The sequence below is a fragment of the Ammospiza caudacuta genome, chromosome 28, assembly GCF_027887145.1.
Source record: "Ammospiza caudacuta isolate bAmmCau1 chromosome 28, bAmmCau1.pri, whole genome shotgun sequence".
Lineage (NCBI taxonomy): Eukaryota > Metazoa > Chordata > Aves > Passeriformes > Passerellidae > Ammospiza > Ammospiza caudacuta.
Window position 1 is genome coordinate 6,401,642 of NC_080620.1, and position 22,433 is coordinate 6,424,074.

General features: G+C 61.7%; 3 protein-coding genes across 5 annotated transcripts; 2 read left to right on the top strand and 1 right to left on the bottom strand.

Moving 5' to 3' along the window:
- Positions 1 to 1,208: 1,208 nt before the first annotated feature.
- BABAM1 (BRISC and BRCA1 A complex member 1) lies at positions 1,209 to 5,321 on the bottom strand. Of its 3 annotated transcripts, none has more exons than XM_058821073.1 (9): positions 5,304 to 5,321; positions 4,456 to 4,820; positions 4,161 to 4,219; positions 3,764 to 3,884; positions 3,409 to 3,487; positions 3,129 to 3,153; positions 2,751 to 2,880; positions 2,247 to 2,330; positions 1,209 to 1,660 (listed from the first exon to the last, which is right to left on the bottom strand). In XM_058821073.1, exons 2-9 carry the CDS (start codon positions 4,771 to 4,773, stop codon positions 1,460 to 1,462), a joined length of 1,017 nt encoding a protein of 338 aa, XP_058677056.1. In that variant the 5' UTR covers positions 4,774 to 4,820; positions 5,304 to 5,321; the 3' UTR covers positions 1,209 to 1,459. The 3 variants fall into 3 exon arrangements, with proteins under 3 accessions (XP_058677056.1, XP_058677054.1, XP_058677055.1); XM_058821071.1 differs by having other exon boundaries at positions 2,247 to 2,333; XM_058821072.1 differs by having other exon boundaries at positions 2,247 to 2,333; positions 4,456 to 4,788; positions 5,304 to 5,315.
- A 1,568-nt stretch (positions 5,322 to 6,889) lies between these two features.
- On the top strand, positions 6,890 to 12,692 carry USHBP1 (USH1 protein network component harmonin binding protein 1). The gene is made up of 15 exons (XM_058821017.1): positions 6,890 to 7,102; positions 7,280 to 7,497; positions 7,650 to 7,714; positions 7,802 to 7,971; positions 8,055 to 8,210; positions 8,312 to 8,530; positions 8,699 to 8,775; positions 8,881 to 9,021; positions 9,415 to 9,494; positions 9,833 to 9,998; positions 10,077 to 10,305; positions 10,413 to 10,628; positions 10,707 to 10,798; positions 10,997 to 11,119; positions 11,629 to 12,692. The coding sequence occupies exons 1-15, from the start codon at positions 7,094 to 7,096 to the stop codon at positions 11,789 to 11,791; spliced, it is 2,124 nt and encodes a 707-aa protein (XP_058677000.1). The 5' UTR covers positions 6,890 to 7,093; the 3' UTR covers positions 11,792 to 12,692.
- Positions 12,693 to 15,270: 2,578 nt separating this feature from the next.
- On the top strand, positions 15,271 to 22,014 carry NR2F6 (nuclear receptor subfamily 2 group F member 6). The gene is made up of 4 exons (XM_058820992.1): positions 15,271 to 15,553; positions 18,582 to 18,676; positions 19,247 to 19,783; positions 20,448 to 22,014. Exons 1-4 carry the CDS (start codon positions 15,282 to 15,284, stop codon positions 20,720 to 20,722), a joined length of 1,179 nt encoding a protein of 392 aa, XP_058676975.1. The 5' UTR covers positions 15,271 to 15,281; the 3' UTR covers positions 20,723 to 22,014.
- Positions 22,015 to 22,433: the final 419 nt, after the last annotated feature.

The following is a 22,433-nucleotide window of genomic DNA, read 5'->3' on the forward strand; positions in this document are numbered from 1 at the left end:
ACCAAACACCTCCTTGTCCCCATCCCTCTGGCCACCTACTGGGACTGGAGACAGGTGTGAGGGGCTACTGAGAGAACAGGGAGTGTTGTCCCCGTCCCATTTTCCATCCTAAAGTGACCAAGCCCTTCCTTGTACCCATCTCCCTGCCACCTTAGGGGACAGGGGACACTGCTGTGGGGACATGGGGTGCAGTCCCCATCCTCTTTGCCACTCCAAAGCGACCAAACCCCTCCTAGTCCCCATTCCTCCGGCCACCTGTGGAGACAGCGGACGCTGCTGAAGGGACAGGGAGTGTTGTCCCCATCCCATTTTCCACCCTCAAGTGACCAAACCCCTCCTTGTCCCCATCCCTGCCACCTACCGCCCGCTGGCGGCAGGACACGAGGCTGGCATTGTCCCTGCTGCTGTCGCCCCGTGCCCGCGCCAGCTCCCGGCGCAGCGCGTCCCCGTCGCTCCGCAGCCGCTCCCGGTGCCGCTCCAGCTCGGCCAGGCGCGCCCCGAGCTCCCGGCTCTCGTTGGCCGCCCGCTCCCGGCAGCCGCGCAGCTTCCCCAGCGCCTCGGAGCGCCACAGCAGCAGCGCCACCGCCACTGTCACCGCCGCCACCAGCAGCAGCAGCGCCGCGCACAGCGCCAGCACCTTCAGCGTGGCCCGGGGCACCGCGGGGTCCATGGCGGGGGACAGCGGGAACAGGCGGGGGCCAGAGGGGACAGGAGGGCACAGAGGAGACAGGAGGGAACAGACGGGGACGGAAGGACCCGCTCCGGCCGTGGCCGTGCCGGGATGTGGCAGTGGCACTGCTGGCGACACCGTAATTGTCGCGCGCGCGTGGGCCGAGGTTTGTGGCAGGTCAGGGCCCAGAATAGGTTTTTGTTTGTGCTGGACAGGGGACAGGGCTCTGCCCTAGCCGCGGGGACAAGCTGGGGTGGCCTCGGTGACCGCTGGGACGCTGAGGTTCCCATCTGTCTCCAGCACGGAGCTCTGTGTCCCCTGCAGCGAGAGCGAGACAGGTTTGGCCAGGGCTTATTGGAAATGGGTTAAAAAATGAGGATTTGTGGAATGGCTGCGGCTCAAGGCAGCGTTGGCATGTCCCTGTCCCCCGTCCCTGTCCCCATCCCCTGTCCCCTCCCTACCCGTGGTGGCCAGAGGTGAATGGTCACTCCGGGATGTCCCCATGGAGCTGCGACAGAGGGACCCATACTGTCCGTAACCGTTTGTTTTTATTCTCTCCTATAGTCCTAAATCCCAGTGGTCCAAATCTGCATTCCTCTAATTACACTGATGGCTTTAGAACCATTTCATTCCTATTCAACTTTTAATATTTTAAAAACGAGGGATTGGCGTTTTTCACAGGGTTGTCCCCTCGGGCAGTGGCATCGCCCTCGGGCCTGTCCCCTCAGAGAGTGGCGGGGCTGTCCCCTCTCTCGGGGCTGTCCCCTGAGGGGCGGCCTGTCCCCTCTCTCAGCTGGCGGCCTCCCCCTCGGGGCTGTCCCCCCCGTCCAGCAGCCCGTAGTGCGCGTGGCTCTGGCACGGCCGCTGCAGGGGATGCGCCAGCAGCTTGGCCATGCAGTTGTGCAGCTCCAGCGCCGGCCCCGCCAGGGCCACTTCGTACTTGTAGTTGGTGCCTTTGGTGTCCAGGCTGCCGAAAAACCCGAACATGTCCTGGCGAGGGGACACACGGGGACATAAAGGGGTTAAATTTGGCTTGTCCTGATCTCAAATCCCGAGGAATTTCCTCTTTTTGTCTTCTAGATTTGTCCAAAAATTCCCCTCAAAATTCTGTGGTTTTGTCACCCCATTGTTGGTGATCCCCCAGGGTCCTTTGGCCTCCTAAATCCCCCACAAACCCATCCCATTCCCACCCCATTTTCCCCTAATCCTCCCATTGCCTGCTAAATCCCCCCCATTCCCACCCCATTTTCCTCTAAATCCTCCCATTCCCCCTAAATTCCTCCATTTCCACCCCATTTCCCCCTTTTGTTACCCCAATCTCCCCCACTCCCAAAATCCCACCCCCCTTTTTTCCCCAATTTCCCCCCAAAATCCCTCCCATTTCTCCTCCAAACCACCCCATTCCCACAAAAAAATTGAGGAATTTGGGGGGGAAAATTTGTGGGATAAAGAAAATAAAAACAGAAAAACAGGGACAAATGAGGGAAAAAATGCGGGAATTTGGGGAGGGGGAAAGGGAGGATTTGGGGGAAAGAGAGGAATTGGGGGAAATTTGGGGGAATTTGTCCCCTTTTACCTTCCAGCTGCTCTCGTCTTCCTTTTCATCCACCCCGTTGTGGATGTAAACAACGTCGAAGAAGAAATAGGGGCACTGCAGCAGCTTCTGGGGGGAAAAGGGGGAATTTGGGGGCTTTGGGGGGAGATTTGGGGGCTTTGGGGGAGATTTGGGGTGGAAATGGTGAATTTTGCGGCTGGCACAGGGGGATTTTGGGGCTGGCATGGGGAGATCTGGGGTGGAAAAGGGGGGATTTTGGGGGTGGCATGGGGGGATTTTGAGAGTGGAAATGGGGGAATTTTGGGGTTGGCACAGGGGGGAATTTGGGGTGTCCCAGACCTGGACGTGCTCGCCCCCACAGAAGTGGGGGATTTTGGGGTGGCATGGGCAGATTTTGCAGTGTCACAGGGGGGACTCTGGGGTGTCACAGGGGGGATTTTGGGGTGTCCCAGACCTTGACGTGCTCGCCCCCACAGAAGTGGGGGATTTGGGGTGTCACAGGGGGGATTTTGGGGTGTCCCAGACCTTGACGTGCTCGCCCCCACAGAAGTGGGGCTGGCAGCGCGGGCGCCCGAACACCAGGATGGTTCTGACCACGAAGGGCGGGGGGATGGTCTGGACGTTGTCGGTCACTGGCAGCTCCACCTTCTGCTGGCTGGGATGGGGACAGGACAGGGTGGCACCCACGGGGACAGAGACAGGGATGGGGTGGCACCCACAGAGTCAGGGTGGCACCCATGGGGACAGGACAGGGTGGCAGCCACAGGGACAGGGGACAGAGACAGGCGGCACCCCTGGGTCAGGGTGGCAGCCACAGGGACAGGGCTCAGGTGCCACCCCCCCCAGCACCCTCCAACCCCCCCAGCACCCCCAGAACATTCTGGAACCCCCCGCAGTGCTCACATGAGGTTGAAGAGCCCATCCAGATCTGAGCTTGGAGTCAAGGCTGGTCCTGGCACCTGTGACACCCCCAGGGCCACCCCCAGGGCCACCGAGACACCTGTGCCACCCCCAGGGCCACCCCCAGGGCCACCCTGGCACCCAAGACACCCCAATGCCACACAAGGGACCCCAGTGGCACCCCGGTGACAAAGAAGGGACCCCCCCTGGCACCCAGGACACCCAGGACCCCCTGATGCCACCCGGGTGGCACCCAGGACACCCCAGTGGCACGGCAGGATACTGAAGGACTGGCACACGACGGTGTCCAGGTCGTAGAGGCAGCTGCAAACCTCACGCGGGTCTGACGTGAACCCCGAGAGCTGCGGGGGCACCGGGCTGGCACTGGCCCTGTCTCCACCCTGTCCCCTGTGCCCAGCTCTGTGCCCACCCCTGTCCCCAGCTCTGTGCCCGCCCCTGTGTCCCTCCCTGTCCCTTTGCCCTGTGCCCATTCCTGTCCCTGTCCCCACCCTGTGCCCGTCCCCTCCTGGCACCCCAGGCCCCCTCTCCCTGTGCCCATCCCTGTCCTTGTCCCTGCCCGGTGCCCCCTGGCACCCCAGCCCCCCCGTCCACCCTGTGGCTGTGCCCGTGTCACCCACCCAGGTGGCATCATTGTTCACCACCACGAGGGCGAACTCGTGGCTTTTGTCGATTTTGTGTTTGGTCCTGACGAACATCTCGATCATCTTCTGGGCCACCGTCAGGGCGTTGCTGCGGCACCTGCGGGGCACGGGCTCAGGGCACCCGAGAAACCACAAAAACCCCAAATCACACAAACCCCACACACCACAAACCCCAGAGACACCACCAAGCCCTGCCTGGCACCCCAAAAACCACACAAATCCCAGAGACACCTGGCAGCCCTGCCCGGCACCCCAAAAACCACACAAATCCCAGAAACACCACAAGCCCTCGCCTGGCACCCCAAACACACCACAAACCCCAGGAACCCACCCGGCACCCCAAAAACACCACCTGGCAGCCCGTGGCACTGACCCATTGAAGGACTCCAGTTTGGGCACTGCCATCTCCTCGGCCAGGTCCAGGCAGATGATCTGGCGGGGGGGCACAGCTGAGACCCCCGAGTGTCCCCAGGGACCCTCAGGGTGTCCCCAGTCCATCCCAGTCCCTCGCAATCCCCTCCCAGTCCACCCCAATTCCCCCCCCCCAGTCCCTCCCATTTCCCCCCAATCCCCTCCATCCCCCCCCGTCCATCCCAGTCACCCCCAATTCCCCCTCCCAACCCTTTCCAGTCCCTCCCAATCCCCCCCAGTCCCTCCCAGTCACTCACCACCTTCTCGGGGCAGTTGACCCGCGGGGTTCTGACGGTCACCTCGCCGTGCTGCCCGTGACTGCCCGGGCCGTGCCAAGCCGTGCCAGGCTGCCCGGGGGGGCTGTGCCCGGCGCTGGCCGCCTCCCCCTCGCCCTCGCTGCGGTTCCCCGGGGCCTCTCCCCGGTTCCCCGGGGCCTCTCCCCGGCTGCCCACGCTGCCCGGCCCGCTCGGGGCTCGGTCCTCGGCGCCCTCGGGGTTGGAGCGGGTGCGGGGCCGAACATCTGGAACCTTCTCCTCCTCATCCTCGGCGGCGCTGCCCGGCTCCGACGTGTCCATCCCGAAACTGGGGGGCTGGCACCCCAAAACCGGGGGGTGTGCTGGAGCTAGCACCCCAAAATCATCGGTTTTGGGGGTGCTGTGGGGCTGGGACCCGAAACCTGGGGGTTCTCTGTGCCTGGGACCCCTAAAGTGGGGAAATTCCGGTGTGGCTGTAACCCCAAAATCAGGGGTGTCCGGTGTGGCTGTGACCCCAAACCCGGGGGGCTCTGGGGTGATCTCTGCGTGGGGAGGGGCTCCAAGGAGTGGGGCGTACGAGGGGCAGGGGCTCGGAGGAGTTTGGGGGGTCCCCCACTCACTTCCCTCCCCCTTGCAGCCCCCTCCCCACTCAGCCCCACTCTCGGACCCCCTTTCCCACGCCCCCCACCTTCCCACGCCCCTCCCCTGCCCAATTTCCCCAGCCCCACGCCCCCATCTCCTCCCTCCCTCCCTTCCCCATCCCCCCCCCGCTCCTGTTCGCCCTCGATGCCCCAAAACTCCCCAAAACACCCCTGAACCCCCCAAAAGTCCCCCGAGCCCCCTGCGCTCACCGCTCGCTGACGCTCGGGCTCCGGCGGAAATGGCGCCGCGGGAGGGCTGATGGGAGTTGTAGTCCCTTTGGGTGCCCCGCCGCCACCATGGGGAGTACCCCCAGGCTCCGAACGCCTCCTCACGGCCCCGCCCCTTCACGCACCCCCTTCCCCACCTTTCTCCCGTTCGTGTTCGCCCCCTGAGTCCCCCAAAATCTCCCTGAGCTCCCCCAGAGCTCACCGCTCTGTTACGACCCCGTTCCGCCGGAAATGGCGCCGCGCGGAGGCTGCTGGGAGTTGTAGTCCCCCTCGACCTCCGGCAAAGCCCCGGAACACCGCCCCCTCCGCCCCACCAATGCCCCTCAAAACCGCGCTGCGTCTTTGCTCCACCCCAAACATCGTGTGAACTCCCCCGAACCCCAAATATCCTGCACCCCAAATATCCCCGTGCACCGTCCTTTGCACCCCAAGTACTCGTGTTTTACCCTAAATATTCATGTGCACCCCCAAAACTGCCTTCCGCCCCCCAAATATCCATGTGCACCCCCCAAACATCCACCTGCACCCCAAATATCCACGTGCGCCCCAAATCCCCGTGTACCCCCCAGAACCACAGCCCGCACTCCAAATCCCCCTGCTCCACCCCAAACATCGTGTGAACGTCCCCGAACGGCTTCCTGCACCCCAAATATCCCCGTGCACCACCCTCTGTACCCCAAATGCTCGTTTTTTCCCCTAAATATCCATGTGCACCCTCAAAACTGCCTCCCGCACCCCAAATGTCCACGTGCACCCCCCAAACATCCGCCTGTGCCTCAAATATCGTTGTCCGCACCCCATATACCCACCTGCACCCCAAAAACAGCATCCCCCCACTTCTCACAGCACCCCAAATCTCTCCCAGCACCCCCAAAAGCGTTTTGCGGTCCCCGTCCCTTTGCAGGGGGTGCTTTGTGGGGTGAGGGTGGCACCGGCCTGGCACCGGGGTGGGTGGGGGATTTGGGAGGGGGGTTTGGGGTTTTTGGGAGGTTTTTGAGGGGGAGTTGGGAGGGGGGCTGAGCACCCCAAAAGGCCCCGCTGTGCCCCCCAGGCGGAGCGGCTGAACGGTTAAAGGAAGAGGAAATCCCGGCAGGAACACGGCCGGGGCCGGAGGCGCTGCCCGAGCTACCGGAGGTGCCGCGGGACGGGAGGGGACCGGGCGAGAGCGGTCCGGGGGGAACCGGGACGGAACGGGGGGAACTGGGACAGAATGGGAACCGGGAGAGAACGGGAGGAACCGGGGGGGACCGGGAGAGAATGAGGGGAACCGGGACGGAAGGGGGGGAACCGGGACAGAATGAGAACTGGGACAGAACGGGGGGAACCTGGGGGGACCGGGAGAGAATGAGGGGAACCGGGATGGAACAGGGACGTGGGCGGAACTGGGACAGAATAGGGGGAACCGGGAGAGAACTGCAGCTCGGGGGGACTGGGACAGAACGGGGGGAACTGGGATGGAACTGAGACAGAACGGGGATGTGAGGGGAACCGGGAGAGAACGGGAACCTGGGGGGAATGGAGATAGAACAGGGAACCGGGAGACAGCGGGAACCGGGGGAGAACGGGAACTTTGGGGGACTGGGAGAGAACGGGAACCCCGGGATAGAGCGGGGCCTGCTGAGACCCTGCGGGGAAACTGGGACTTACTGGGAGCCTGGGTGTGGAGCCAGGACATCCCGGAGCCCCTGTGTGGAACCAGGACGTGTTGGGACCCTCAGAGTGGAACTGGGACGTGCTGGGAGCCACGGGCAGGACAATCCCGGACCGCGGGCATGGAGGAGGTGAGGGGCACTGTCCGTGCTGGGCACAGCGCGGGGCTGACCCCAAACGGGGCTGACCCCACCCGCTCCCGGGGCTCCCTGTGCCGCGCTCCGCGGTGGAATTCCCGCTCCGGGCACCGGGACGGGGCCGGTGGCCCAGCGGGCCGGGCTGGTGGCCGCAGCTCATCCCTGTGCCAGGAGAGCCCGGTAGGTGCCACCCGCCCTGCCCCCGGCGCTGAACGGGGCACGGGCACCCCCACGGGCACCCCGGCCCGGCCCTCGCGCCAGGAAGAGGAGGAGGATGCGGAGGAGGAGGATGAGGAGGATGAGGAGGACGTGGCCGGGGACATCGAGGACATCCCGCTGCTGGCAGGGGCGGCCCCGCGACAGCAGCGGCGACAGCAGCGCCCCGCCAGGTACCGTCACCTGGAGAGCCACCCGCGGGGACACCGGGAGCGCGGGGACACCGGGACTGAGGAGACATTGAGACTAAGGAGACACCGGGACTGAGGGGACACCGGGAGCGAGGGGACACCGGGACATCACCGTGCCCTTCCTCGCCCCGCAGGGAGGATGAGGACGGCTGGGAGGCCACCGCCACTGTCCCCACTGTCGCCGCTGCCAGCCCGGACGGTGAGCGCCGCCCCCCATGCCACCACAGGTGCCATCGCCGCTCTGTCCCTGCCCTGACGGCGACCGTGTCGCTGTCGCTGTCCCCAGCGCGCAGCCCGGATCTCTTCGAGCGCCTGCAGCACGCCGTGAGCTCCCTGGAGCGCGCCGCCTTCTGCCGCCGCCGGCAGCCCCCGGCGTGGCCGCCGCCTGCCCCGGCCTGGCACCGGGCACTCCAGGTGAGCCTCGCCACGCCCGCGGTGCCCTCGGCGGCACGGCGGGTACGGACTGACCGGCCTGGCACGGGCAGAGCCTGCAGGAGCTGAGCCGGACACCGGGCTGGGCCCGCCGCTGCTGGCCGGAGGCGGCGGCGGGACCGGGGCTACCGGCGGAGGTGGCGGCGGCGGCGGCGAGGAACGCGAGCCTGCGGACAGCCCTGGGCCAGCGGGACGAGGAGCTGGGCCAGGCCACGGCCGCCCTGCGGGCGCTGCGGGGCGACCGGGAGCGCCTGCAGGGCAAGGTGGGTGCGGGACAGCGGGTGCCACCCTCGCGGTGTCCCCGGGTGCCACCGTCGGGGTGTCACCGCAGCGGTGGCGGTGCTGAGCCCCGTGTCCGGCTCAGGTGCGAGACCTGCGGGAGGCTCTGGCCAGGCTGGAGGAGCCGGGAGGGTCTGGCAGTGACACCCCTGGCGTCGGTGACATCCCCGGGACCAGTGACACCCCTGGCGTCGGTGACACCCCCGGGACAGGCGACGCCTCTGGGACTGGCGACGCCCCCAGAGTCGGTGACACTCCCGGGGTCGATGACACCCCCGGGCCCAGCAGCCCCCCGGGGCACCGGGTGAGTGCGAGGCTGGGGCACGGGGGAGTCCTGCCCTGGCACGGGGCTCTGGCGTCCCCTCCGCGCAATGTCACCCGGGGTGGTGGCGGTGCTCGGTCCCACGGGGTGCCGTCCCCTGGGATGACCCCCCCCGGGCCGCTCCCCTCCATGTTGCCTCCTCCCCTGCAGCCCCACGCCCCGCTGTCCCCCCAGCCCTCGGCGGGGCCGGGCCGGGAGCAGGAGGAGCGGCTGCCGCAGCTACAGGGGTGAGTACCCCCCGAACCCCGAGTCCTCCCCAAATCCCGAGCCCAGAGTCCCCCGACCCCCCCTGGGGTCACTGAGGCACTGCCCCGGTGCCCGCGGGCCCGCAGGATGCTGGCGCGGCTGCAGGAGGTGAACCGGGAGCTGCTGGCGGCGCTGGGCGAGTGCAAGGGCGAGGCGGAGCGGCTGAGCATGGAGCTGGGGCGGCTGGAGGCGCGCTGCAGCGGGCTGCGGCTGGCACTGAGCTGCAGGTGGGACAGGGGACACGGGATGGGGACACAGGATGGGGACACGGGACAGGGGACAGGGATGGGGACAGCTCCACTGAGCTGCAGCGGGCTGCGGCTGGCACTGAGCTGCAGGTGGGACGGGGGACATGGGATGGGGACACAGGATGGGGACAGTTCCCTGAGACCCTCGGGATGGGGACCTGAATAGGGATAGGGGTGGGATGGGATGGGATTGATGGGATTGATGGGATTGACTGCATGGGAACAGGGATCAAGATCGGGACTAGGATCAGAATCAGGATGGGGACTTGGGTGGGGATGAGGACAAGGATGAGGAATGGGAACAGGGACAGGGCTGGGGACGGGGATGGGGACAGGGCTGAGGACAGTCCTCCTGAGCCCCTTGTCCCCCAGCCAGCGCTGTGGGGGCGCCTACGTCGCCCTCCTGGACCTGTTGCGGGCAAAGGTGGCACCGGAGGGTGGCACCCGTGGGGGTGAGTGACAGCGGGGGGGACACAGGGGGCTGGGGGAAACTGAGAGGTTATGAGGGGGGACGCTGGTGTGATGGGGAGAATACTGGGAAGATTCTGGGAAGTTATCTGGGAGGATACTGGGGGGATACTGGGAATACTGGGAGGATACTGGGGAGCAATCAGGGAGGATGCCAATGGGATGTGTAAGGCCCACGTGTGGCAGTGGGGGATGCACGAGGGATACCGGGAGGTACTGGAAGGACTTCGGGGGGATGCAGGGAGCTTGTGGGGCATCCCAATGCCCCCCACACCACCTTGCGGGCACCCCTGGGCAGCGGCACTGCCCGCAACGTGCCCAGGAACCGCGGCGGAACCGAGCCCGGGCCACGAACCGGGACCTGGCCCCGCCACACCGGAACAGAGCCTGGACTGCGCACCCGGACCTGGCCTCGCCACACCGGAGCCGTCGGGGCCAGCGGAGCCAGACAGCCGTGAGCACCCCGCGGACAGCCCCGGGGCTCACAGGTACCGGGGGCGCGGGGGTCCCGGCGCTGAGCCCCCCCCGGGTGCCCCGCGCCCACCGCCGCCGTGCCCGCCCCGCAGGCCCCGGGGGATGGAGGAAGGAGCGCTGCGGGAGCTCATCCGGCGGCTCCGCGCCGAGCAGGCGGCGGTGGAGGGGTCCCTGCTGGACGCCGCCGAGCCCTCGGAGCCTCCCCCGGAGCGCGACCCCCGGGGCCGGGCGGAGCGGGCGCTGCGGGAAGCGCGGGCGCTGCTGCCCGGCTGGAGGCGGCCGGAGAAGGAGGAGCTGCTGCAGGAGCTGGCGGTGCTCAAGGTGGGGTTGGGATCCTTCCCTGGATCCCTTCATGGATCCCTCCCTGGCTTCCCTCCCCGGTGCCCCCCTGTCTCCCCGGCCGTGCCTCAGTTTCCCCGCGGTGCCAGGAGGCGCTGGCGGAGCTGCGGACGCGGCTGCAGCTGGCTCAGAAGGAGAAGCGAGCCCTGGAGCTGCTGCTGGCCGCGCACGGGCCCCGCGAGGCCGCGCTGCGCCTCCTGCTGCGGGAACGGGAGCGGCACCGGGAGCAGCACCGGGAATGGGACGGGCGGGACGGAGCCTCCGGCAGCAGCTCCGGCAGCAGCTCCGGCAGCAGCTCCGAGGAGGTAGGGATGGATCCCGTGGGGCCGTTCCCGGGATTTGGGGGATGCCGAGGGATGGGAGACAGCCGGAAATCTCTGCAGGAGGCGCGGAAGGGGCGGGGGGCAGCGATGGCCCCGGGAAACCCCCCGGACCCCGAGAGAACGAGGGAGGAACTGCTCCGGATCCGGGCCAGGTGAGGGATGGGAGCTGTGGGGGATTGGGAATTGTGTGGGGTCAGGAACTGTGTGGGATCGGGAAATGTGTGGGGTTGGGAATTCTGTGGGGACAGGGAATGGTGTGGGGCTGGAATTGTGTGGGGTTGGGAATGGTGCTGGGCGGGCTGGTGGGGCGGGCTCGGGGTGGCCCTGGTGACACTGCCCCGTGTCCCCAGGACGGAGCAGCTGCGTGGCCGTGCCCGGGAGCTGGCGCTGGCCCTGGAGCGGGGCAGCGCTGCCAGCCGTGCCCAGCAGGGACACAGTGCCACCGTCACCCTGGAGCTCCTCCAGGCGCACAGGTCAGCACGGGCCGGGGTCCCTTGGGTGTCCCTGGGTCCTCCGGGTGTCCTGGGTCCCCTCGGTTCCCTCAGTCTCCCTGACTCCCTGAAAGCCCTGACTCCCCTCATCCCCCTGACTTCCTAAACCCCTGGCTCCCCCGATTCACTAAATCCCTAAATCCCAAAATTCACGGCTCCCCCTCATGCTCCCAGCTCTTCCAACTCCCTGACTCCCTAAATCCCCAGATCACGGGCTCCCCTGGATCTTCCAGCTCCCCTGACTCCTAAAATCCCCAAATCCCAAAAATCCCCGTCTTCCCCGATTCCCTGACTTCCTAAATCCCAAAACCTCCGGCTCCCCTGGATCCCCCTGCTCCCCCCAACTCCCTGAATCCCTAAATCCCAAAATCGCCCGACGCCCCAAACCCCCTGAGCTCCTCCCATTCCCCGGCTCCCTAAATCCCCAAACCCCCCAAACCCCCTGCTCCCCTTGGGTGCCCCCAATCCCCTGATGCCCCCGGTGCCCGCAGCTCGCTGGCCCTGGCGTACCGTGGGGCGCGGCGCAAGCAGGCGGAGCAGCTGCGGCGGCTGCAGGCGCGGGCGGCGGCGCTGCAGGGCCAGCACGGCCGCAGGGAGCGAGCCCTGGCCCGGACACTGCGGGAGCTGCAGCGAGGAGGCGAGACCTGCATCTAGGGAGCCCCGGAAATCCCTGGGGAAACTCGGAAATTCATGGGGAGCCCCGGAAATCCCGGGGGAAATTCGGAAATCTATGGGGAAACTCGGAAACTATGGGGTCCGTGTCCAGTGTCTGTCCAGTGTCCGTGTCCGTGTCTGGGGGCCCGGCTGACCCCGAGGTCAGAGGTCAGGGCTTGGCTCCTTTTGAGATTCAAATTTGCTTTGTGCGGGGTCAGGGCCCTGTGACAGGCAGGGCCACCTCGGGGCTGGGGACAGCAGGGGACACGGCAGGTGGCACCAGGATATGGCAGGTGGCACCTGGCGTTGGCACGTCCCCCTGCCACGCCCCCCTGAGCCCGTGGCCACCGCGAGTCCCTGGTTGGTGCCTCAGTTTCCCCCTGGAAAGGTGGAGAAGTCAGGTCAGCCCTGGGGATTGTCCGGAGGTGTCACCGTCACCGCTCCTTGGGGTGACACCGGGCACATGGCGGGGGAAGGGGCAATGTGGGGACAGCAAGGCTTGAACGCCCAGAGTGGCTGAAAATCAGGGATTTGACCCCAAAATGCTCCATTTCACCCATGGGACATCGGGGGGGACGGATGGACAGAGGGATGGGGTGGAACCAGTCCAATCCTGATCCAATCCCAGTCCAATCCTGATCCGATCCCAGTCCAATCCCAGCCCAATCCCGATCCAATCCCAAATCCACACTGGGGATCCCCAGGTGATTTCCCCCACTGAAAAAAAATCCAGGATGATTTTTAGGATCTCTCCATCAAGGCCGGGTTTGTCCATTAGGAAGGAGCTGGGATGATTTTTGGGATCTTTTCCTGCTTTTCCACCATCCCCAACCCCATCCTTCACACCCCACCAGAACTCCAAACCATCCCGAAGCCTCTGGAGCTGCCGCTGACCCCAAAAAGCAGCCCAGAAAAACCTCGGAGCCTTCCTGGGGCCCTTTTGTGGGGCGGGAGCAGCAGAGCAGAGCGAGGAGGAGGAGGAGGAGGAGGAGGAGGAGGAATGGGAATTATTCGGGAATTTGGGAATTCAGGAACTGGAATTCCTCTGGAGATCAAACATCAAAACAAACCCAGATCGGATTTACACCTTTGTTCCTGGATTGTTATTTTGGGGTATTTTGGGGGGTTTGGGTTGGTTTTTTTCCAGAGAACCCAAGGCCACAAATCCCAGCCTGGCACAGGGGAAGGGTGGGGGTGACCCCACTGGGCCCGGATTGGGATCCCCCAAAACCCAGCCCCATTCCCAGCTGGGGTTCCCAGGGCTTGTCCCATGATCAGGGGAATTGGGATCCCCTAATTCCAGGGAACTGGGGCACCCTACTCTTGGGGACATTGGGGGGACAGGGGGACTCTGTGGATTGAGATCCCTCAAAAGCCAGCCCCATTCCCAGCTGGATTTTCCAGGGATTGTCCCATGATTTGGGGAACTGGGATCCTTTCAGAGCACCCTAAATCCAGGGAATTATGGCACCCCACTCTTGGGGACATTGTGGGGACAAGGGATTGGTGTGGATCTCCCAAAGCTGACCCCATTCCCAGCTGGATTTTCCAGGGGTTATACCATGATTTGTTTGGCTTTAGGATCAAACCTCTAAATCCAGGAAATTTGGGGTTTAATTCCATTTATAGCCATCTCTGCTGCACCCCAATTCCAGGCTTAGCTTTGCTTTTCCCTAAATCCCGACCCAGAACCCGGATCAGGAACTCCAAGGTCGATCCCAGCCTGGCACCTTGGGGACACTGTGGCGTTTTTGGGGTCACTTCGGGGACTTTGCCCCGTAAGTGCCCGGGGCAGGGTGGGGTGCCGGGGTCAGGCACCTTTTCCCGCTGGGATTATCCCGATTATCCCGGGTTAATGATTCCCAGGAATCCCAGCACCCACCGGGAGACGGGTCCGACTGGATTGACCGCATTGCAGGCGCATTTATGGGGCCGCAGGACCTTTGGGGCCACGGGGACTTTATGGGGCTGCGGGGAACTTTGGGGCCATGGGGAGTTTATAGAGGTTTTTGGGGTCTCAGAACTTTATGGGGCCGCAGGGACCTTTTGGGGCCTTGGGGGTTTATGGGGCCATAGGATTTTGTCCTGGTGCAATGTGGGGCTCCCAGCACAACACCAGGCTCCCAGCTTGATGCTGGGATTCCAGCTACATCCTGTAATCCCAGTTCCAGTGCCAGGTTCCCAGTTTGACCCAGAATCCCAGTGATCCCATTTTGATCCCAGATTCTCAGTTCCGTGATGGGATCCTGGTGCCACGTGGGGCTCCTGCCAGGCCCCCGCCTGGATCCCGGGATCTGTTTGATTTGGGATACCAGTGCCAGGCTCCCAGTCTGATCCCAGTTCCCCAGTCCCATCCCTTTTTCTCAGTTTGATCCTGGTTTCCCAGTCTGATCCCGGTTTCCTGGCCCCATCCCGGTTTCCCAGTTTGATCCCGGTTTCCCAGCGCTCCCGGTGCCGGCCGAGCCCCGGGCGTGCCCGAACGGCCGAGGGGGCCCGGGAGGGGCCCCAGCCGCCGCCTCCGGCGCCGAACCGCCCTCTCCATCCCCGCTCCCCTCGCTCCCGCCGGCCCCGCTGGCCGTTCCCGACCCGCGGGGCGCGGGGGGCGGGGAGCGGCCCCGGTGCGGCGGTGGCGGCAGCGGCGGGGCCGGGACCGGGGCAGGACCCGGGAGCGGAAGGGGAGGAGGCCGGGGAGGAGCATCCAGGGCGGCCACCGCGGCAGCGGCTGAACTTTGCTCTTTCACGGGAGGCGGGGAGAGCCCCGGGGCTCGGCGGAGCCGGTCCCGCCGCACCCGCACCCGCAGCCGCACCGGCACCGGGCTGCGAGCGGCGGCGGGGCCCGGAGAGCGGCGAGGGCGAACCGGGGCAGCGCCGCCTCCTTCCTCCTCCTCCTCCTCCTCTTCTCCTCCTCCTCCTTCCAGCCGGTGCCGCGGAGCGCAGGAGCCACCGGGGGCGGGAGCGGCCCCGCATGCGGCCGGTGCCCGCGGGGGGATGCGCCGCGCCCCGGCCCCGCCGCCGCCGCCGCCGCAAACTTTCCGCGGGGCCGTGAACCGGCAGGAGGAGGAGGAGGAGGAGGAGAGCGACAAATCCCTGAGGGGGCGACCCCAAAAAAATCCCTAAAAAACTACCCCAAAAAGCGGAGCTTCTCCCAGCCGGCCGTTCCTCGGTAAAACTTACCGAACTCGGCGCGGGGAAGCACCGGGAGGGGAAGAACCGGGAGGGGAAGCACCGAGAGCAGAACCAGCACCGGGAGGGGAAGAACCGGGAGAAGAACCGTGAGGAAAAGAACCAGAGAGCAGAACCGTGAGAAGAACCGTGAGGAGAAGAACGGGGGGAAGAACCAGGAGCAGAAGCAGCACCGGGAGGGGAAGCACCGGGAGCAGAAGCAGCACCGGGCGCAGAAGAACCGGGAGGAGAAAAAGCACCGGGAGGAGCAGCAGCACCGGCAGGCTCCGCTCGATGCGGCGCTGAGCCCCCGCGGCCCCGCGGAGCCATGGCCATGGTGGCCGGCGCTTGGGGCGAACCGAACGGTGGCGGAGCGGGTGGCACCGGGGGCGGCGGCGGCGGCGGAGCGGAGGAGGCGGCGTCCCCCGGCGGCGGCGGCAGCGACGCGGAGCACGGCGAGGAGGAGCGGCCCGGGGCCGGCGCGGACTGCGTGGTGTGCGGGGACAAATCCAGCGGGAAGCACTACGGCGTTTTCACCTGCGAGGGCTGCAAGAGCTTCTTCAAGCGCAGCATCCGCAGGAACCTCAGCTACACCTGCAGGTGACAGCGGGGGGACAGCGGGGGATCCCGGTTGGGGATGAGTTGGGGTCTCGGTGTGGTGGTGCTGGGGGTGTCCCAGTACAAACCAGTGGCTCTCAGTACAGCACGAGAGTCTCCCAGTACAAACCAGTGGCTCCCAGTGCAAATGAGGGGTCCCCAGTGCAGCTCGAAACGGCGCTCCCAGTTCAGCCCAGGGGCTCCCAGTTCAGCTGAGGTTTCCCCCCAATCCATCTCAGTATCCCCCAGCCCCGGCTGTCCCCATTCCCGGCATTCCAGGTCCATCTCCCGGCATTCCCAGTCCATCTCGGTCCATTCCCGGTCCATTCCGGTCCATCCCAGTGTTCCCGGCGCTCCCGGCGTTCCCGCGGTGCCCGTGAATCACCCCGGGCATGGCCGGGATCCAACGGGAACCGCGGGAATGCCGGGAGCACCGGGAACACCGGGATGGACCGGGAACACCGGCATCCAGCAGGGGCAGGATCCTCTGGAATACCGGGGACAGCAGTCCACCGGGATACCGGGACCAGGGAGCCTCTGGAATTCCAGGATACCGGGAGCAGGGAGTCCCTGGAATTCCAGGATAATGGGAGCGGGGATCCTCTGGAATTCCAGGATCCGGGATCCCTGAGGAATCCAGGATGGGATCCCCAGGAAGTTCGGAGCTGCCAGAACCGCCAGGAATTCCCAGAGTTTGGAACGAGGGAGTTCCCAGGCTGCTCCCAGAGGGCAGAATTCCCAAATTTCTGAGGGTCCCCATTCCCTCATCCCGGCTCAGGGAGGGCTCTGGAATTTTTGGGAGGAGGGAAAAGGATTGGAAATCATCCAGGAGCCATTTGATCCAATCTTGGCAGGAGTCGGCTCCCGATCCTAAAAAATCCCGGATTTTGGGGAAAGTTCCCCTGAAATTATCCCAGATTTTTTTTTTCCAGTTGATAAAACCACCAGGATAATTCCTAGAAGTTTTGGGAAAAGCTCCCAGAAATATCCCGGATTTTTTCCAATGAGCAAAATCATCTGGATGATCCCACCACAGCCTTGAAATTTTGGGAAAAGCTCCCCAAAACTCATCCCAGATTTCTCCCAATCCCAAGAGGAATTCCATCAACCCCTCCCCAGCTCCAGGAGTGGCACGGACCAGAATTCCCAGCTGGAAAACCTTCCCAAAAAATCATCCTGGATTTTTCCCAGTGGATAAAACCACCTGGGTAATTCCTTGGAATTTTGGGAAAAGCTCCCAAAATCATCCTGGATTTTTTTCCCAATGGATAAAAACACCTGATTAATTCCTTGGAATTTTGGGAAAAGCTCCGTAAATTCCTCCCGGATTTTTCCCAAGAGCCGAACCTTCCCCCAGCATCGGGAAAACCTTTCCCAAAAATCCCCCCTGGAGTTTTCCAGTGGGATAGGAGGCAGTGAGCTGGGAAATTTGGGAAGCTCCGAAAGGCCCGGGCTGTGCTAATGACTTAATTAGGGCGGGTAATTAGCGGGAGCGATAATTAAAGGCATTTTGAATATGCAAATGAGCTTGGGGCCGGTTTGGATTCCCAGAACAAAAGCGGGATCCTGGAGCTTTGTTCCTCTGGAAAAGCCAAAAATTCCCAAGTCACTTCCTGACTTTTGAAAAAAAAAAAAAAGGGAAATTTTTCCTTTTTGGATTCTGGCCTGTGCCGCCCCTGGAGCTGGGGAGGGATTGAGGGAATTCCTGCTGGGATTGGGAGAAATCTGGGATGAGTTTTGAGGAGCTTTTCCCAAAATTCCAAGGAATTACCCAGATGGTTTTATCCACTGGGAAAAAATCCGGTACAATTTTTGGGAGCTTTTCCCAAAATTCCAAGGAATTGTCCTTGTGACTTTATCCACTGGAAAAATTCTGGGATAATTTTGGGAGCTTTTCCCAAAATTCCAAGGTTGTGGTGGGATCATCCAGGTGATTTTGCCCATTGGGAAGAATCTGGGATATTTCTGGGAGCTTTTCGCAAAATTCCACAGGCACAGTGGGTATTATCCAGGTGGTTTTATCCACTGGAGAAAAGAAATCCAGGATAATTTTGGGATCTTTTCCCAAAATTCCAAGGAATTATCCACTGGGGAAAAAATAATCCAGGATAATTTTGGAATCTTTTCCTGCTGCTCCCAGACCTTGGCGGCTCCCCTGGATGTTTTCATCACTGGAAAAAAATATTCTGGGATAATTCCCGTTTTTTCCCCAGTTCTTTGAGCCTTTTCCGGTCGTTTTCTGGGAATTCAGGCCTGGATGAAGACGTCAGGGCTGCTCCTGATCCTGCTTTTCATCGGGATCACGTTCCCGGCCGCGCCGGGGATGTTGAGGATGAATTAATTCTGTGTTGGGATTCTGGAAGGTTCTGTGGTGGGATTCCCGCGGCTCCAACCGCAGAATTCATCCCAAATTCTCTTTTCCCGCCCTGATTCCTACTGGGAAGGGATTTCCTGCTCTGGGATCAGCCTGGGAATGGGATCTGGGGGGGTTGGATGGGAGATTCCATGTGGAAATGGGAGACAGGAGCCCTTTTCCAGGGATTTTGGGAATTTTGGGATGAATCCATGGGCCAGGAGCCCTTTTCCAGGGTTTTTGGGAATTTGAGGAATTTTGGGATGAATCCATCCTTTTGCAGGCTCTGAGGAATTTGGGGGGAATTCTCTCCCTTTATCCCAGAATCCTGTGGGATTTGGGGTCAACACTGCCTGAGGGATTTCAGGCCCAATCCCACAGGAAGTTCCTGGAATTCCGTGGAATTCCTGGAGCTGCATCCATGGGCTCACCAACAATTAAATCCCAAAAACGTTACCAGATGTGGCAGGGATCAGGATGAAAATCCAGTGGGATTTTTTGGGATCAGGATGAAAATACAATGGAATTTTTTGGTATCATCATGAAAAAAAACCCATCAGCAATGACCATTTCAACAAAATCCCATAAAAACTGGGGAATGGGCTCTGGGATGCCTGGGATGGATTTGGGTGGGCTGAAATTCCTGCTAATTCCGGCTGATCCCGATGATTCCCGCAGGTCCAACCGGGATTGCCAGATTGACCAACACCACCGGAACCAGTGCCAGTACTGCCGCCTCAAGAAGTGCTTCCGAGTGGGCATGAGGAAGGAAGGTAGGGAAAAAATTCCCAAGGAATCCAGGAATTCTGGGAATCCAAGGTTTTGGGGGAAAAAACCCTAATTCTTTCCTCTTTTTTGTGGATTTTTTTTGGGATTTTTGGGGGATCCTTGTGAGGTCAGGATGAAAATCCAGTGGGATTTTTTAGGATCAGGATGAAAATCCAGAAGGTTTCTTTGGTATTGGGATGAAGATCCAGTAGGACCTGATTGGGGTCAGGATGAAGATCCAGTAGGATCCGTGTGGGATCAGGATAAAAATCTGGTGGGATTTTTTTGGGATCGGGATGAAAACCCTGTAGGATCCATGCAGGATCAGGATGAAGATCCAGTAGGATCTGTGTGGGATCAGGATAAAAATCTGATGAGATTTTTTGGGGTCAGGATGAAAATCTGGTGGGATCTTTTGGGTTTACCATGCAAACCCAGTAGGATCCATGTGGGATCAGGATGAAGATCCATATGGGGTTGGGATAAAAATGTGGTGGGATTTTTTGGGTTGGGATGAAAATCTAATGGGACGTTTTGTGCTCACCATGAAAACCCCAACCTTCCTCCCCCTCCAGCCGTGCAGCGGGGCCGAATTCCCCCCAGCCACTCCAGCAGCAGCCCCAATCCCCTCCCAGCTGGCGACTTCTTCAACGGGCAGCCGGTGTCGGAGCTGATCTCGCAGCTGCTGCGCGCCGAACCCTACCCGGCGGCGCGCTACGGCTCGCAGTACGCGCAGCAGCAGCAGCCGCCGGGCAGCGTCATGGGCATCGACAACATCTGCGAGCTGGCCGCCCGCCTGCTCTTCAGCACAGTGGAGTGGGCGCGGAACATCCCCTTCTTCCCCGAGCTGCCCGTGTCTGACCAGGTGGCCCTGCTGCGGCTGAGCTGGAGCGAGCTGTTCGTGCTGAACGCGGCGCAGTCGGCGCTGCCGCTGCACATGGCGCCGCTGCTGGCGGCCGCCGGCTTCCACGCCTCGCCCATGTCGGCAGAGAGGGTGGTGGCCTTCATGGATCAGATACGGGTCTTCCAGGAGCAGGTGGAGAAGCTCAACCGGCTGCAGGTGGACTCGGCCGAGTACAGCTGCCTCAAGGCCATTGCCCTCTTCACACCCGGTGAGGGGCTGGGGGCGGGTGGGAGGGACTGGGGTTTTCCTGAGGGTTTTTGGGGTTGGGGATGGGTAGGGAGAGGTTGTTCTGAGGGTTTTTCTGAGGGTTTGGGGGTTCTGGGAGTGAGTAAGGAGAGGTTTTCCTGTGTTTTTCCAAGAGCTGGTGGTTGGGTCCATCTGAAGTTGGGAATGAACAGGGAAATGTTTTTGCGGGTTTTTCTGAGGGTTTGGGGACTTGAGATATTGAAAGATTCCTGATGGATTTGGGGATATTCTCAATGGATTTGGGGATATTCCCTATAAATTTCAGGATATTTCTTTAAATTTTGGGATATTTCAAATGGATTTTGAGATATTGGATTTTGGGATATTCCCAATAGATTTTGAGAGATTCCCAATGGATTTTGGGAGATTGGATCTGAGGATATTCCCAATGGATTTGGGAATACTGCCTTGTGGGATATTCCCTTGGGGATATTCCCAATGGATTTGAGGTTATTCCGAATGAATTTGGAGATATCCCCAGTGGGTTTTGTGATATTAGATTTTTGGCTGTTTCAAATGGATTTGGGGTTATTCCCAATGGATTCAGGCGATATTGAATTTGGGAACATTCCCAACAGATCCCATGCCACCCCCCACACATCGAAACCCTCTCTGTTCCCTGGCAGACGCCTGCGGGCTGTCGGACCCGGCGCACGTGGAGACGCTGCAGGAGAAGGCGCAGGTGGCGCTGACCGAGTACGAGCGCTCACAGTTCCCGTCGCAGCCGCAGCGCTTCGGGCGGCTCCTGCTGCGGCTGCCCGCGCTGCGCGCCGTGCCCGCCGCCCTCATCTCACAGCTCTTCTTCATGCGCCTGGTGGGCAAGACACCCATCGAGACCCTGATCCGCGACATGCTGCTGTCCGGCAGCACCTTCAACTGGCCCTACGGCGCCGGGCAGTAGGGACGGATGGATGCACGGACGGACAGCAGGATGGATGGATGGATGCACGGACAGATGGGCAGTGGGACAGATGGATGTACTGCGGGACGGATGGACAGCGGGACAAGCCAGACAGCGGGACAGATGGATAGTGGGATGGGCCGGAGAACAAGATGGGCCGGACAATGGGATGGGCCTGAAAATGGGATGGGCCAGATAATGGGACAGGGCGGACAGTAGGACGGGCCAGACAATGGGACAGGCTGGAAAATGGGATGGGCCACACAATGGGACAGGCCAGACAGCGGGATGGACGGACAGCAGGACGGGCCAGAGAGCAGAACACATGGACAGGGGGATGGGCCAGAGAACGAGAGAGGCGGGACAATGGGATGGGCCAGACAATGGGATGGGCTGGACAGTGGGATGGACGGACAACAGGACAGGCTGGACAATGGGACAGACTGGACAACGGGATGGGCCAGATAGTAGGGACAGGCTGGACAGTGGGATGGGCTGGACAATGGGCCAGACAGACAGCAGGATGGGCCAGACAGCAGAATGGGCCAGAGAACAGAACGGACACTCCCCAGGAAGGGGATTGGGATTCTCCGCAATGCTGGCAGCTCCTGGCCCTGCCGGAACGGGGGTGCACCCTTGTGGGTTGTGCCTGCAGAGTTGTGGGGTTGGCACCAAAGGTTTTGGGGCCTGGCATTGTCACAGGAATTTTTGGGGTTCTACTATTGTCCCAAAAAGTTTTGGGATATTGAGGTTGTCCCCAGAAGAGATCCCAGTGTTGTCCCAAAAAGTTTTGGGGTCCCGGCATTCTCACCAAAAGTTTTGGGTCCTGGAGTTTTCACCAAAGGTTTTGGGGTCCTGGTGTTGTCCAAAAAAGTTTGAGGTCCTGGCATTGTCCCCATAAGTTTTGGGGTCCTGGTGTTGTCCAAAAAAGTTTGAGGTCCTGGCATTGTCCCCATAAGTTTTGGGGTCCTGATGTTGTCACCAAAGGTTTTGGGGACCTGAGGTTGTCCCCATAAGTTTTGGGGACCTGGTGTTGTCTCCAAAAGAGCTCCCAGTGTTGTCCCAAATAGCTCTGGGGCCCTGCCCTTGTCCCCAGGCTGTCCCCAAAGATGGAGGGGACAACAAGGGACACAGACCCCCCCCCGCCGGGACTGTCTCCCCCCAGCTGGCACCAGGATGAGCCAAGATTTGGGACTTCAGGATTTGGGATTTTGGGATTCTGGGACCATACCTGGCCGATGGAATCCTCGCTCCGCCATATAAACTCATTAATTAATGCCAATTAAAGATGTTTCCTACAACTCCGGTGGTTTGGAATGAGCCAAGATTTGGGATTTTGGGATTTGGGATTTCAGGATTTCGGGATTTCAGGATTTTGTGATTTCAGGATTTTGGGATTCCAGGACTATTCACTGATTGGAATCCTCACTATGCCATATAAACCCATTAACTAACGCCAATTAAAGACATTTCCTGCAATCCCAGGGACTGGATTTGGGATACAGCAGAAAAATTGGAACTGAGGAGATAAAACCCACTCCAAAAATAGGGAACATTCCATAAAAATCCTGAAATTGGGAATTTTTTTTGGGTTGGGGGAATTGGGGATTTCAGGGGTTCTTATTCAGTTTGGGTTTTTTTTTGGGGAGGGGGGAATTTGGTATTTGGGTGATTTGGGTTTCTCAAGATCTGGGATTTTTCTGCCTAAACA